The following is a 17,403-nucleotide window of genomic DNA, read 5'->3' as shown; positions in this document are numbered from 1 at the left end:
GTCTGCTCTTGACATCTAATCTAACATCACACTGACATCTCTAAACTAATTTTTAATATTTTATGTAGAAAAATAAATCAAAATACCAGTTATAAGAATTTAATCCAATCACATCTTACAATGTAATAAATATACTTCTTCTCTAAACAATATGCATAAATAAATATCCTAAGTACTAAATGTAGAATTTTGAGATAATTATCAGCTTATTGATACAATTACATTTATACAACATAATTAAATATCATGTATCACTGGCAGTGACTACTAAGGTGTCAATCTTGTACATATTCACCACTGCTCTTTGCACTAATACTTTCTTGATATATTCTTGTTCTTCTCCTTTGTTTATCTTATTCCACTTGGCTGAAAAAATAAAATAATCAATTAATAAACACAAACGAAAGCCGTCGATATTTTGTGAAATCAGTGTATGCTTTCATCCCCTCTTTAACCACATTACAATTTACATTTTAGCGATGGTCAATATACCAATTATGTAAAAAAAATTACAAGCCCTATTTAACCTGTTGAGTTATTTGAAAAAAACTATACTATCTATTACAACTACTATCTATCGTAGTATATACTATTTTTAATAAATACATCTTAAAAATGGTTGGTCACTCTATTTCCAACCATTTCATCCCTTTACAAGTGTAATTTCAAAAATTCATGGATCATATTTTTGCGTTTTATATTTATCTCGTGGTTTATGCACAATTTTCATAAAAATAGACCTTTAAAAAAAGAAGGACATTCTTCCTACAAACTTTTGACCCGGTTCAACCTTTCTATTTATATAAAGTTCACCAAATACTAAATGCTCCAAGGCTCAATTTATCTCTCTATAGCAAAATTCATCAATTGGTTCAGCAGAAGACAGATATGGATTCGCATTTGATGTTACAATAATCCTCTACTTAAATTTAACGATTTTAAATTACAATTTAATTCATTTAATTTCACCACAGGCCGTGGTGAAATGTACTGGTGACAGAAGGGCTGGTTCATTTTTTGCTCAAAAGCCTGGCTGTCCAGTGCGGAAATGCAGCCTGTATTCTTTTGCTACCATTCTAAGTGGGCATGATTTTTATAATTATATGGATAGGATGTGTTAGATTAAGTTATTAATTGTATTATTTCTCAATAAAAAAAACTCTACTAGTCTTACATAATACGCATGGTGTTGGTGAACCCGGAGCCCTGTCTCCAGCCGGTGACGACGACCACGTGGTCGCCCGTGTTGATGAACCCGCGGGCGCGCCCGAACTTCAGCCCGTACTGCACGCGGTTGTCCACGTCCTTCAGCCAGTCGCTGGCTACTGACTCTATTGGGAAACGGATATATTATAATAATGCCGATAATAATTAAGTTGTTTAAGCATATTTTGAAGTAAAACTTCTTTTAAGCTTCTTTATTCAGCTTGACTTAGGAAGTAAAGTGGAGAATGAGTCGATAAGGCTTTAAGATGCGTGCTGCCATCTACATGCATATTAAAACATAGTTTGTTATTTTAAACTACCAGTAGATGGCGTTTTTAGAGAACTTTGAAACAATCCCATATTGTACCTACATTTCAAGAATCTGTTGCACTGCAGATGACTAGGACTCATAGATGGCGCTGTTTTTTTTATTTTTGAAAGAAGTTTCACTGCAGTTGTGTGGTCTACAACACAATCGTTTTTTTTCTACTATTAGTTAGTTACTAGCATTATCGTGGTACTATTAGAGATTATTATCATTATCGTGGTATTAATATTGTTTTTTTTTTTGTACTCTTAGATATTACTAGCATTATCAGAAGCTCACCCTGGTACACGATGGGCAGCACGCCGCGGTAGAGATGGGCCAGCCGCGCGGTCTGCGGCACGCGCGTGACAGCGATGATGGGGCAGCGCGGCCGGTACTTGCTGAGCAGGTGCGCGGATCGCCCGCTCGTGGTGATCACCACTATGGCCGACGCCATGCATTTGGTGGACGCTTCCACGGACGCGATGGCTACCGACTGCGCGGACTCGATCGGCAATTTTTCCTATAATAAATACAACTTTTCGTCTCAGCTGTTGCCATCTACATCTAAACAAGAACTACCGCAAGTTTTACTCGTGTGGCCTTAGTGCCGACAATGCTGACAATCATTCGATGTATTTTTTTTCATTGTATTGGCTTTACCTGAGAGCTAAGGTCAATGAACAGCTGCTTATGCCAGATAGCGGCCTCCGCTTCCTTGCAAATGTTGGCCATTGTCAGAACACATTCCAGAGGGTAGTCCCCTTTGGCAGTTTCACCGGACAACATAACACAGTCGGCTCCATCTAGGATAGCGTTGGCCACGTCGGACGTTTCCGCGCGCGTCGGACGAGGTTTCTTCACCATGGATTCCAACATTTGTGTCGCGCAAATTACTGGTTTGCCCACCTGTTAGAAAACATTCAGTTATTCATTCATTATCATTATGAACCGATTACTATTGCGGGACTTAATTAAAATTCTAAACAAGTCTAGGTTAAGCACTGGCCATTCATATACAAAAATACTACACTTATGAAATTGTATGTGTATGTTTATCCCATTCCATAGACTAATACGAAATGTACTTGGATTTGGATTATGCTAGTAGATATGAATTTGTTACTCCAGATATATATCTTGAACTAGAGTTCCATGTTAGAAAAAATAACGAAGTTTGTATAAAAATCCATGATAATATAGTTACCCTGTTGCACCTAGCAATCATTGTTTTCTGTGCAAGGAACACTTTCTCTGGTGGGATCTCAATGCCAAGGTCACCGCGAGCGACCATGATACCGTCGGATTCCTGAAATTTAAACATACATTGTTAGAGTGTCAGTATGAAAAGTCTTATGATCTTGTATTATTAGTCATTATTATCATTATAAGTATGGGTTAATTATCTGAATCTGAAATAACTATCTGAATGTGAGGGGTTAGGCCAATAGTTCACCACGCTGGCCCAATGCGGATTGGCAGTGGCATTGGATTTTCCACACTAATATTATAATAAACGTGCTGGTCCGTCCGTCCGTTACCTTTTATCGACTTCATAAAAAAAGGTATTAAATCTTTTAACTTGCTAAACAAGTATATCAACCGACATGAAGATATCATTTATTACCTAACAACGAATGTTATTTTGACATACGTTATTTTAAATTTGGTCAAAGAATTGTTTATTTCCAATCCAAAAATTACTTGACATGGTGATCCCAGTTGAGCAAATTGAATTGAATAAGGGGTCAAACTCGAAGTATTGTAACATAACATGACCCAATTACTTTGCAAATTGACGACATCCGCATTTCAGTAACAAGCCTTAATGGTTTGAAAATACAAACCGGTGCAAACTAGCTACTGTCTGATCGTGACCCATATTCGGCTCACTGTTGAGCTCGAGTCTCCTCTTAGAATTAAAAGGTATAGGCGAATAGTCCACCACGTTGGCCCAATTAGCGAACGCCCGCGATGTAAACTTTCAACTACCCCTACCCAACTCTACCTCTACCCCCTACCCTACCTTTTCCTAAATTTTCTTTGCTATAAATCTCACGGAGCCCGAGACATTTCCAACGAATGCAAAACCGTGGATATCGGTTCGTGCGTTCTGGAATTATAGCGTCAGGAAGGAAAACCAGACTTATTTTTATGCATATAGTAGATTTTATTTTATACTTTATTTAGTCTATTATTAAAAGAGGTAATCTCTGAATCTACTGAACCAGTTTTGTAAATCCTATTACCACTAGAAATTCACGTTATTTGTGGCATAGGCTATATTGTATCCCTGTTTTTTCAGGGGAAATGCTCATGGATACCTTCTCGCCGCGAGGCGGTTATGTCGGACTTCAACCAACTAAAACTCCACTGTGTCGTCGTCAACTGGTCACGCTATACTTCTTCCCTACCCCTACTCTACGTGGCAATGTCACCCCCTTGGCTAGTACAGTTACGCAAGTAATCAATAAGCTATCATCGAGAAACTGAAACATTAGCCAATTATAATAAGAAAATATAGGAGCATACCGCAATGATCTCGTCGAGGTTGACCATGCCCTGGTGGTTCTCGATCTTGGAGATGATCTTGATGTTTTTGCCCTTCTCCCCGAGGATGCCGCGGATCTCCGTCAGCGCCGCGCCGTTGCGGATGAACGACGCGAAGATCATATCCACCTGCAGAAAGCATAATTATAGCTTGGCAAGTTCTTTGAAGACACTCCCTTGATAAGCGGGCGACGGGGAGGGAAGGACTGCGCGATGCAGAGGCTGGAAGTGGGGTGCATCAGTTGTAGGTTTACCTGTCATCTCTACCGTCTACCCGTCCCCTGTGGACCATCGGGAGTGTTATGAACGAATTTGGCAAGCTATAATAAAGCATTATACAATTAACATATTAAATGCAAGTGGTAGATACACCACCTAATTATCCAAAAACTAATTTGAATAGTTGACAAACTACCTAGGGTGACCAAGTTATATTTATTTTTTAGATTTTTCAAATTTTTCCCTTTTGAATCAGTTTTTTTTCAATTTAAGCCACTGCAATCAAGATTCAAAGATCCAATTTTTCTTAAACGTTACGGAAAAATTAGCAATGTGTAATCATAAATATTGTTTAAAAATACTTATATCTTTAATTTTTGTAAACAATTTTTAAAATATTTAAAACCAAAAGACGCCATTTTTCTTGAATTAATATTGAAAATTACTGATGTGACGCTTCATGTCGTAGTGACACCAAAATGTATTCGTTTTTGAATCTTGTATTCGGAACGGCTACGACAATGTCGTGTTCCGTACGTGTATCTCTATCATTGACAGGTGTCAGAAACGCAATCTCTGAGCGGCCGGACAGTAACTTGTAGTATGTTTGTTGGTAGTTTTAAAGTTATCGGTTATACATGCCGCTAGCACGTGGTTCTGGCGACTCTCCCACGCTCTATCGTGCTGATATCGCTAATCTGTGTTTGTTTTATACAGCACATTGTTGTAATTGTACCGGTATCCATGTTGATTACTTTTTTATATGACAGATATGATATCTATGACAGGTTTTATCTATTTTTTTTATTAGTATATATTACAGATTTGCGCTGCCATGATAATATCGGCTACCATTCATTTTTTTACCTCACAATAAATGACGTCATCTTGGAAATTCTGGCCATGTTATAGATAGCAGACACGAGTGTGAGCTTAAGAAAATTTTATAAAAACCCAGTGAAAGAATGCACACTTCTTAAAGTCTGTCCAAGTTCAAAATTGTATATGAGTACATATTTCCGATGATGTGCACAAGGTTTTTAAGTAGGGTAGTCATTAAAAGTAAAAAATGAAAACTCATACACCATTATACACAGGTCAGGTTCATAATGAGTCCTCAGGTTAAGCAATGCATTTTTTTCTTTTATTCTTTACAAGTTAGCCCTTGACTACAATCTCACCTGATGGTAAGTGATGATGCAATCTAAGATGGAAGCGGGCTAACTTGTTAGAGTAGGATGAAAATCCGCACTCCTTACGGTTTCTACACGACATCGTACCGGAACGCTAAATCGCTTGGCGGTACGTCTTTGTCGGTAGGGTGGAAACTAGCCACGGCCGAAGCCTCCCATCAAAAATATTTTTTGCATTATGAAGTGTACGCTACTGTGTATGTTTGTAAGGAGAGAAATATTAGTGAGGGTTGTTGTGTTTAGTTCACACAAATTATTCTGTACCTTTACCTATTAATTGGGGGGCCCACTGATGGGTAAAAAATTTTCAAAAAAGAAACAAATAATGCTTGCTCTAAATAAATATAAAAGTAACCTAACCTAAGTATAGGCTGTTTCTGAAAACCAGGAGAAAATAAATTTTGTTTATCTTTTGTCCTGTTGTTCGTTCCTGAAGTGAAACTCTAGAGGCAATTTATATGTTTTTTTGGAAGCACCAGATTCAGTGACATTTTACTTAATTTTGCTAAAATCAAAGCACGTAAGGGGCCCCTGTTGTCCGGGGGCCCCGTATCACAGATACGGCGGTAGCTACCCTGATCATTTGTACATTTTTTGGTACTTTTTTGGGTTGTACTTACGCCTTGTTCAACACCAAATAGCAAGTCCGACTTGTCTTTCTCAGAGACGGCGGGCAGGTCCACCGGCAGCCCCGGCAAGTTTACACCCTTCCTTGATCCCAGCATACCTGATGAAATACAAACAAACCATAAAAATAATAGTAATAACAAAGTATTAAATGAGGAAAACTAATTACTTTTAAGACTATTTTTCATTATTATTCTTTATTTTTTTTTAATAGAAGATATAGATTTATCTTTATTGAATACCACCTGTACCCTTTGACATTTACTTAATACCGAGAAAAAAATACTACTTATGTGTTTATCCAGGCATATATTATCACAGCAATTTTCTTGATACTTGTGTCAGGATATTTCTGCTAAAATTAATCTTCAAGATGATTTTTGTAAAAAATATGTAACACCCTCACGTGCTGGCGGCTCCATTTTGTTTGGAAGTCCATGCAAGAGGCCCAAGTCCAACAGTGGTAGTTCTTCTAATATATAATAATAATGATGATAATGATGATGATGATGATGATGATGATGATGATGATGATGATGATGATGATGATGATGATGATGATGATGATGATGATGATGATGATGATGATGACGATGAAGATGACAATGCTGATGATGATGACGATGATGAAGATGACGATTTACATGATGATGATGATGATGATGATGATGATGATGATGATGATGATGATGATGATGATGATGATGCTGATGAAGATGATGATGATGATGATGATTGTAACAAGTATGTACCTCCATTCTCAATATTGCAGACCAACGTGTCCGCGGTGACGGACTGGCAGATGATGGATATGAGCCCGTCGTCGATGAAGATGCGGTTGCCCGGCTTCACCACGTTGGTGATGTTCTTGTAGTCCACGAACACGACGCTCACGTTCCCGGACTCGGCGTACGCCGGGTCGGTGGACAGCTTGATGGTCTCGCCTTTCTTCAGCTCCACTTCAGCAGAACCACCCTGATAAAGAAAATCTTTCTTGTACACAATCTCAAAATATGAAAGAATAAATACAAATAATCAATAATAAAAAAACTCGACGGCCTAACCTGCTTGCACCTAGTCATCCGCCTCGCGTATTTTGCATAGCGATAAATACATAACGTTTTCCTTATTGTACGTTTTTTTAACATCGCCATGATATACCATTTTATAATCCTCTTGATGAGCCCTTGAATTTGATACCCATATCGCAATATTAAAAAAAAAAACAAAACGAAAGCGTCTCACAGTCGTCGTGTTGTTTTTTTTTTATTTTCACCTTTCCACTTACATTTTGACAAGTCCACTTAAGGGAGACGAACTGCATAACAATTTTTTTTTTAACTAAAAAAAAAAGTTTTCATACAGAGTAATTCAAATAATTCCGACTATCCATGTAACACACGCCTTTATCTATCCTTGCATCATTTTAAAATACGTATTCGTAGTTGTAAGACTGTCGATATCGATGAGATATTGTAACTGGCACTTCACTGAAAATGAAAAATGAAAAAGTGTGTTTTTCGACTCTCCTCCTTCCCTATTTCATCTGATATTGAACAATAGCCATATTAATACCTATATGTAATGTATCATCTATGACCTATATATTTATGAAGACAATGACATTAGTAGTTTCAGATTCATCAGTGAACCCAAAATTAAAATATATCCACCAGCTGTATTTAAACATATGTTTCCTCAAACAATGGAAATTATAACGTTTTGGCAAAGCTATTGACAATGTCTGCCGTTTAGAAGTAAATAAAGATACGTTTAATATTATGCGCCATATATGGAATATGAATTGCATTGTACGAATAATATGGTATTGTTAATAGATATGAATCTGCATATTTAAAATACGTCTCAAGATCTGTGCCGTGCGATATATACAAACACCTACCTGTACCACTATTCTGATTAGGTACTCGCATTAAAAATAAAATTGGTACCTCTTCAGTTGTGGTTTGGTTTGGTTAGCTTAGTTGTGCCTAAGCAATAGCCAGAGAGACGGTAATGCAGAGTTTAGCACTAAAATCTTCTTTGCCTTGCGAAAATTTCAAATATAAAGCCACTATAATATAATCACTTAGTCACTGAAGTAGCTCTGTTCTGATTTTTCCACCACCTGTCTTCAGAGGATCCTCGAGTACTTCGGTCACATTGCCAGGAGAGGAGATAGTTTAGAGAAACTTGTAAAGTGGAAGGAAAGATACCTCGAGGACGTAGCCCGATGTGTTGGTCAGATCAAATCCGCACCACTCTCGTACAAATGTACACAAAGCTCTACAAGTCGCCACAGGGCTACAAGTGGTACAAGCCGAGCCACATGGCGCGACCTCGATATGGGTCACCACCCTCAGTAATGAGGTATATAAAATATACAGGGTGATTCGGTCTTTAGTGCGGATATTTTTTTTCGTGGTTCTGTATCATTAATAGAATATAAATCTACAAACAGTTCGATACATTTAATGTAATTTTTTTTTTTATTTATGTCTCTAAAATAACAAAATAATGTACATATTATTACTAAACAAGATATATTCAGCTTAAAAGTGATCTGCTGACGTCCTTTAGGTATCAAACGAAAATAAAATAAACGCACAATAGGGTGACCCTAAAATTCTGTTCAAAAGTAAATAACTTTAGCTAACGATAATTTTGTTATTTTTGAGTTAAAAAAAAAAAGAAAAAATACGTGATCATTAAATTTTGTTTATGTACAAAATATAAAAATATCCGCACTAAAAAAAATTTCTTCCTGTATAAAGCTGAAGAGTTTGTTTGTTTGATTGAACGCGCTAATCTCAGGAACTACTGGGCCGATTTGAAAAATTCTTTCAGTGTTAGATAGCCCATTTACCGAGGAAGGCTATAGGCTATATATTATCCCCGTTTTCCTACGGGAACGGGAACCACGCGGGTAAAACCGCGCGGGTAAACCGTGCGGCGTCAGCTCGTCAGGAATAACACGCAAAGAGAAAGCAATATTTTTCGCCTCACGAAGTAGTTTATTCACGCGTCATTTATACCAGACTTACCCCCTCAAGAAAATAATGCACAGAATATTCGACGCATCACGAAGAAGTACATTTCTATATGCCAGGACTTACCCCTTCAAGAAGACCTGTTCTGATCTCCGGTCCCTTAGTGTCCAAAGCGATGGCCAGAGAGAATGGAATGCCGAGTTTAGCGCTGTAGTTCTTCTCAGCCTCACGGCAGTTGCGGATGGTCTCAGCGTGATATTCGTGCGAGCCGTGGGAGAAGTTCATTCGCGCGACGTTCATGCCGGTCTCCATCATCTTCTCTAGCATGGCTACGTCACGGGAGGCAGGCCCTGTAGACAAAACATCAACACACTCTTAAGAAGCTTTCGCTTAACTGTGATCAAGGGTCGGATATAGAAGGCAGCGACTATCCCGCAGCTGGAGGGTTGTTGTTTTTTTTATAAATTTTTCATAGTGTTTTGTATTATATTAATAACATTGTTAAAAAAGGATAAATAAATAATCATCATCAACACACTATTTTAAGTTAAGTTCTGCAGGCAGCTAGGCAGATGGCATTCTCTCCCCTAAAACGTATTTGGAGACAGACCACGCGATAATGCTTGACTCTATAATTGTTACTTTCAGATGTGCAATTTTTGATTTTAGCCTAAATTAAATTTCCTAAATTTGGGCTAAGATCATCCTAGGCCAGTAACTATTTACGAAGAAGATGAAGTCACAAGTTATGCTCAAATGTAGACACACTCTCTATTCTCGCATTGTCGGTTATTTGACTTAACAGTAAAGGATCTATAAGCCTGCATTAAAGAAATGGTTTACAACTAAGCTAGGTATTTATCAAAAGTTAAATTGTCTTATTTTCATGAACTTGTATTTGGTAACCAAGTTGTCAGCATTTAATAACCACTTGTGGGAACAATAACCAGGTTCCAAGCAGATTGTGTTTCAAGATTTCACACTTAATCCTAATGTATTACTTTATGGTAAGATTAGTGTCCCTGAATACCTATGTAATAAGATATTATCGCCGTATCATGTGAATCATCGAATTGTTGATCTACAGGTCGTTTTATGTAGTTGTAGTATGTAGTTTCATTATTTAATCAACAAAATAAAATTAGTCAAGGAACCGTTGATCCAACAGTCAAGCTGTCTTAGCTTGGCTGTTGGAATTGGCTAGGTTGATCTTTAAGACGGTGCATGTTATGAAAAGATTCACTCTCGAAGCTTGACCACTGGTCTGTTCGAACTAAAGAAAGGTCCCTTAGGTCGCTTAACGAACAAAGATGAAATTTAGCAGCGAGGTAATTTACAGTTCTTAGACGTCTGCTAAGGATTTTGCCATAGAACCGCATTAAAGAGGTCGAAAGGCGGATGAAGTCGCGTTCATCAGCTAGTAATTATATATTTTTTTAACATAGTAAAAAATCAATAAAAAATGTAATTAAGACACGAAAGATGTTCGGGTGTACAATGTACATACCAATGGTACAGATGATGCCTGAGAGACGGACGTAGGAGGCCTTGGAGTCTATGTCCAGGGAACACATGTGCTGCAGATGCGAGCCCGCGTCAGCGGCCGCAAGCTGCATCCCGGGTTTCTCTGCTGACCCCATCTGTGAAAGAATATTTGAACAATCAATGCCTGAACAATAATGCTCTGCTTAGTATGCTGAGAAAGGAATGCATGATGAATGAAAAGATGAATGAAGAGATGAGAAGAAAAGAAAAGAAGAAAGAACTACCTAACAAAAGGATTTTATAAAAGCGAGTGTGAACAGAAAAGGGGAAGGCAGAGACGAACGTTCCTGGACCAAATCCAGAACATTCTCATTAAAGGCCAGGTCAAGAGTACCCTAGACGAAATTATATGAAAGTGTTGATGACAGTGGAAGAAGCAAGGAAGATCAAGGAGAGGCAAGAATAGTAGCAAGTGGAAAGACGTGGTCTGTCTACCCCTATGGCATGTAATGTATGCATATGTATATTGTATGGTACATACTACCTGTGTACATATACTTAGAGCTAAACTGTTCAGGGTGTATACTGATATCAAAGGTCCAAAATTCAAACACGTTCAGTTCTTTTCGCTTGATAGTCACATTATTTGTAAATTTAGACGAGCTGAACGTCTTTGGATGATATTGACGCGTCGGACAGCCAGCCTTGCTTTGCGCAAAAACTAAGCCAACTAAGTCCTTATGTCACCGAGGCAATTTTAGCGGCGCTGAAACACTTCATTCCAAAAAAGAAATACGCAATACCATTTTATGGAGTAGGTTTACATGCAATCCTGATGTCTCAATGGGAACGAGATCTACGAGGTTAAACCGCGCAATCTTTACTATCGATCCCCTTCGTAGAATTTAAGAAATAAATAATATTGGAGATAAGTAATGATAACTTCCTAGTGTAATTCTACGAATGAGAAACGCAAGCGTTGCGTGGCTCGAAAACATGCGAATCGAATTCGCAACACAGTTAAACTACGCTACTAAACACTGAGAGTAAGATGTAATTTTGCAGAACAAGATTACTCACTAGGTACTGAATGCAAACTCAACACAAATCCATTCGCTAGCTCTTACATGCTAAAAGACAGTTAAAGGTGTTATAATCGCATTACGAGGGCTCTTAGACCATTTTTCTAATTCCTCTATGCGAGGACTCGTCTGCGTGGTACACGCGAGCTGGGTGTGACGACAGAGTGAAATGATGAGAGTGAGTATGGAGTGGGCCAGTTGCATTCTTGATTCATTCATTTATAGGCGCACGTTTATTTCGTTCCTCTCTGACATCATATACAGAATTTCTATAGGTTCCTTTTTTACCGAGGTTCCTTAGCGACGTCACCAGGGGATGACGTCGCTAAGGAACCTCGTGTTCAGAAGCATCGCTTGATGGGGCCCAAAGGCAGAAGCAGATGGGCGGAACGATTATCTAAGGGTGTCTTCTCTGAGACTCGGACCTCGGCTTAAAGGGACGATATGTGGCTCTATCTCACGATCAGAGATAGAGCCAGATATCGGGGACCTCGTCTTCACCGGCGAAGTTGCTGAATATTTCCATACCGTGCAGCGGTGTAGATGAGGACCGAGGGGTTTGGTTACCTAACGTCTGCTTAATGCTTATTCGCTCAGCATATATTAATTTATTATGTAGGTATACCACACACGTCAGAGTCTGTGCGTTCAGGGAGCGTCGATAGATTGAATACACTGCTACTCGTAATTAATAGCCGTGTTAAATTGTATACAAAGTTCAACATCATACGTGATTTATTGCTGCTGACATAAACAGTGTTAGCATTTTTAGTTAATTCGTAATTATTTTTTAATAATCAACCCATATCAACAATGTCGTGTCAGAAGTCGAAGTTATGATTTCCTTTGCTGTAATAGACAAATATTAGTTTATTTAAATAAAATAAACATAAAATGTTCCTCATAACTACTTAATAAGTAGATACCCACATCTTATTACCCAACTAGCGGACGCCCGCGATTTTGTCCGCGTGCGACGAAAGCTTAAAAAATTTTTTGGGACTTTGTCCGCCCTTAAACCTCTTTAAACCAACCCATACAGGTCGAATCGCTGTAAAAATGGAGTAACTTCTCCCGTTTTCCCAACATTTCCTTTCACTGCTCTGCTCCTATTGATCGTAGCGTGATGAAAAATACTATAACCTGCCCAGTATGAAGAACAATTGTACCAAGTTTCGTTAATATCCGTCAAGTAGTTTTGGCTTCTATAACGAACATACAGACAAACCGACAAAAATTTTACTGATTGCATTTTTGGCATCAGTAGGTACCGATCACTAATCACCCCCTGGTAGTTATTATGGAAATATATTTCATGCAGATTTATTATATATCCCTAAGTATAGATTTTATTTTAACCAAGTATTTCCGATGCGAATGCTTAATTAAATGTGTAATGTTTCATAATGTAAACAAAGCTTTTCAGTACGAATGAATAGCAAGTAAGTATCGACGTAGGTAAGTACTAATGCATTTGACATTGAACTATTATAACTGTAACAAATAGTGTATACCTACTCAGTGCAATACAATAAATAAAAGTTATACATAATAATTACTAATGTACACTTGAGTTTTATCTTTCTACGTGATTAAACATTAGTATTGATATATAACTATCATATGCAACACAAATTATGTTGCACATGCACATGCAAAATAGTGCAATTTTGTACTTTATTGTAGAGCGTTAAAGTTGAAAATTGTTCAACATTTAGGTACTATATCTGAACGTCATTTGCAGAATAGAATGCTGAAAGAGCTAAATGCCTATAGGTAACTGTGTTTAGTGCTATGACATCATAGGAAGTTTAGTAAATCCTACATGAAAGGTATATATATAATACCTAATCCTACCTTTTCTGTAATGTACAAACAATATCCAGGAAGAAAATAGACTTATGACCACTTATGATTTATGAAAATGGTTTTATTTTGGTTTATTTTGGTAAATGGTTTGTTTATGTTATTAATTGTAATATTATAAAATATTTACACTAACATTTTTAATAATTTTTTTTGTACATATTTACACCATACCTTTAACATACGACCTAATAAGATTTTACAAAATTGTAAATACGTAACAAATTAATTTATTTATTAAATTAAAAATATAGTTTGATTATTTAAAAGCAATACGTAAATATTTTGAAAACAAAACATGAAAAATAAGGTCTGTTTTCGGTATGTCAGACCGGCATTTTGGTCATAAATTAACGAAAACGGAAGGTCAAGCAAATAACTCAGTCCAAAATAGCACGTAACTATTGACCTATAGTACGAAAATAGAAAAGAATTACCTCAGTTTTACCATCGTAGACTGTGGGCCAAACCATATTGACACAGAAAGTGGTGTGAACTTTTTTTTTACAATTACAATAAAGCGGTAAAGACTGCAATGTTAGTGATCTTGAACTGCCCTTTAGCGTGGAAAACTGCTCTCGTCTGTAGTGAAGCGCAGACTTGCGTATTGGATACCGAATCAGAAACGGCGGCGCGCGCATCGAATTCACGCGGGGTGAGTACAGAAGCACCCAAATAATTATCAAACCTACTTAAGAATAATCTCAAGGACCAAATCCTTTTTGAACAACCCTTCAGTAGACCCCTTACATGTAATAATTACTACAACGTAAATTTCTGAATAGAACGGTTACAATAATTTGCATTTCTATTTTAAACATCTGAAAGGGTGCCAAAACTGATGCCAGTGCTAAACTTCGTACTAACGACTATTGTCAATTTCTTTCTATTTATTGATCGAGACGAGTTTGTTTTCCCGCTACTATGGAAGTTTGGCGTTCGTTCCCACTTCCTGCTGGATTGTGACAGACTTCATAAATTTTTCAAAAAATAAATAAATGTCATTTTCGAACGTCACTTCCGGTTTCCGGGTCACTAACCGCCCATTTCCAATTTTAAAAATTTAAACTGGTTTCATGCATAGAAGCACTATGGTATTGTTAAATAAATCCACAGTGAGCTTAAGGATGGATAAGGTATAAGTTTTAATAGCTAAAGGTATTCTGGGACATTAACAGCGGAAAATAAAATATTTTTCCGACGGCCGCGTGGCGCAGTGACCCTACTTTCTGCATCCACGACCGTGGGTTTGATTCCCAAAGCCGGAAAATATTTTGTGTAAAGAGCGTGGGTGTTTCGAGTGTCTGAGTGTATTTATACATTATACATGTAGTACACATATAAAACATGACAAATTAGCTATCTTAGTACCCACAATATAAGGCTACGCTTGTTTTGGTGCTATAGCTTGGAAAATACGTTCGTAGCGGGCCGGGAGGGGGCTAGTGATATCCCACGCGCACGACTTCACATCCGCGCAGTCCTTCCCCCGTCGCCCGCATATCATGAGAGTGTTATCAACGAACAACAATGCCTCAAAAGAAAAAAGAAGTATTTTTTCATCTCTGTTTCTGTTTCATGAAAACTAGAGATGGAGTGAGGTCTTGACTTTACATAAATAAAAGTGTTGGGTTATACAACAATGTTAAAATTACTGCTTAAAAATGTTTTAAGCACAGTAATTTGTTAGTATAATTTAGAAGTAAATTCATTTCAAAAAAATTCTCCACTAATGTTTTATTGAAAAATTAAGCTTAATAAAAAAAGAATATTCTGTAATTTAAAGTTCACTATTTTCAACATAATTAGGTAGAAATGTTACAAAAAATGGTTCATGATTTTTTAAACAATCAATATTCTCTGTTACACTCCAAATAATTGCAGGGGTGGATCCAACAAATTCAATTGGCAGATATCAATCAAATACCCTCTCAGATTTAAGTTCAGTTCGATTACTATGTAGGTTGCTAAATTCTCATTTCAAAAACAAGTAAAACTTTGTATGGCCCCTAACTGTCATATGTCAGTCTATCTGACCTGAAACAAGTACAAATAAATAGAACTGATGTGCCATGATTACACTGTATCTTCAGATACAGCGTTTTGTTTAATTTCTATTAATGAGTTCCACACACATGGTTACATATTTAAATATTTTTTTAAAAATCCTGAGAAATGCATTAATAGTATACAAGCAATAGAGCAAATAGTAGGGGGATCAGCAACACTCCATTAGTACGAGCTCGGTTGGCTCGAGTGGGGACCAACACAAAATGGACCGACCTACAACAGCCAACCTTTAGTGGCTAAGTGCAGAAAATTCCCAGGAAAGAAGAAGATGATAGCATTGGAATTCAAAACAAGAAACTGCAATTTCACAACAATTTATGTATTAAGATACAGTGTTTTGCTGGGGCACAGCAGAGTAGTAAGATTAGGATGGCCAATTTGAAGGGGCTTATTTATTACATTTTCTATGGGAAACATACTTATATTGAATTTTTCTCCACCTTATTTTGTCTAAAAAGATAATACTGTACAAATTAACCGCCCTGATCTTACACATTTTAGTTATATGAGTATGCAACAGCAATTAGCTACTATCAAGAGTGGAAAGGCAAATCATAAGTTACAAATTTAGCATTTTAAAAGTGCTTGTAAACTTAGCCTACCTACTTGAAATAAACGAATATTGTTTTTTTTTTTTCAGTTATACTAGAGTTAGTTACTACCTAATCATTATGTACTTACAGCAATTACCTAGTATTTAGTATCAGAAAAATCGACTGCATCAATTAATGGATTCTTGCATTCAATAAATCAAATCTTTTTCACTGGGTAGTAATTTTGTAAAAATACTTGAATGGAAAAAAACAACTTTGAACAGTGCACCTGTAAAGTTTTCTTGACTTTGCTTGGTTATTTATATACATTAAATAAAAGTTACTTACATCCTTGACACTGAATTAAGACAATGAAACTAGTTATTTTTAGTAAAACGCATTTTTACTACATAAAATGTAGGTACCGGCAAATGGAAGTACAGTAAGATTCGTAGTATAACCTACCTACTACTTTCTTTAAAAAATATTTAACTACATAGATATATCAGTAAGTCTAAGTTACACTAATAATTAATTACTTACAAATGCCATTTGAGTGTTTTGATGAAAGTGCCACTAAAAATAATTAAAAAAAGTTTGTCACCAAGTAGTTTGACAGCAACTCACAAGTGAATGATCAATGAAATGAAATGAAGGAAGAATTTAGAGGTCATTGCAATGTTACAAGGCGGTCATTTTGATTTTGGCCTAGCCATAGATAGCCAACAACAACGCCACTAACACATTGTGATTTGTTGTGATTGTGATTGTCGTAACAGATAATAAAATAAATATCCAAGTAAGTATATACAAATTTCCATCATAGGTAGGTATATTAATAGTTAATAAATAATACGACACGTATTTTATGTTAGTATATTTCTTTAGAGCCGTCCGTGGTAGGTTTGTTCTAAGCTTGTTGGTTGTTTTGTTATTAAAAACACTAACCATAGATATAGATTATAGTACTTAAGTACGTTTAAGGCACAATAGTATACATCTATATGAGAACAAATAATATTGCATGTACATTATTACCTATATATTCATACATTATGGTTGATATTTTAATATAAGTAAATTAGACAATAAACATACTCACTCTCAATTTTCTATTTCTTGATTCAATTGCCTTCATTTTGATAGGTAACACTTTCAGATAAAATAAACACGTCTCGTAATATCAACAGCAAATTAGCTTTTAGATGATTTGTCCCATTCGACCGTTTCAGATGATAAATATAGGTATATCGGCTCTTATCTGTATCAGTTGTC

At 36.6% G+C, this 17,403-nt stretch overlaps 1 protein-coding gene across 4 annotated transcripts; it reads right to left on the bottom strand.

The window, feature by feature from the left end:
• Nucleotides 1-83: 83 nt before the first annotated feature.
• LOC112043476 (pyruvate kinase) lies at nt 84-17,290 on the bottom strand. Of its 4 annotated transcripts, none has more exons than XM_024078890.2 (11): nt 17,231-17,290; nt 10,600-10,732; nt 9,219-9,442; nt 6,855-7,077; nt 6,096-6,202; nt 4,046-4,192; nt 2,721-2,822; nt 2,177-2,422; nt 1,814-2,036; nt 1,175-1,331; nt 84-366 (listed from the first exon to the last, which is right to left on the bottom strand). In XM_024078890.2, the coding sequence occupies exons 1-11, from the start codon at nt 17,264-17,266 to the stop codon at nt 354-356; spliced, it is 1,611 nt and encodes a 536-aa protein (XP_023934658.1). In that variant the 5' UTR covers nt 17,267-17,290; the 3' UTR covers nt 84-353. The 4 variants fall into 4 exon arrangements, with proteins under 4 accessions (XP_023934658.1, XP_023934659.1, XP_052740494.1 ...); XM_024078891.2 differs by lacking the exon at nt 17,231-17,290 and adding an exon at nt 16,672-16,831; XM_052884534.1 differs by lacking the exon at nt 17,231-17,290 and adding an exon at nt 16,477-16,587.
• Nucleotides 17,291-17,403: the final 113 nt, after the last annotated feature.

Source organism: Bicyclus anynana, chromosome 12 (assembly GCF_947172395.1).
Source record: "Bicyclus anynana chromosome 12, ilBicAnyn1.1, whole genome shotgun sequence".
NCBI lineage: Eukaryota > Metazoa > Arthropoda > Insecta > Lepidoptera > Nymphalidae > Bicyclus > Bicyclus anynana.
Note: the sequence above shows the minus strand (reverse complement) of the source record. Positions and strands in the feature narration are given on the sequence as shown.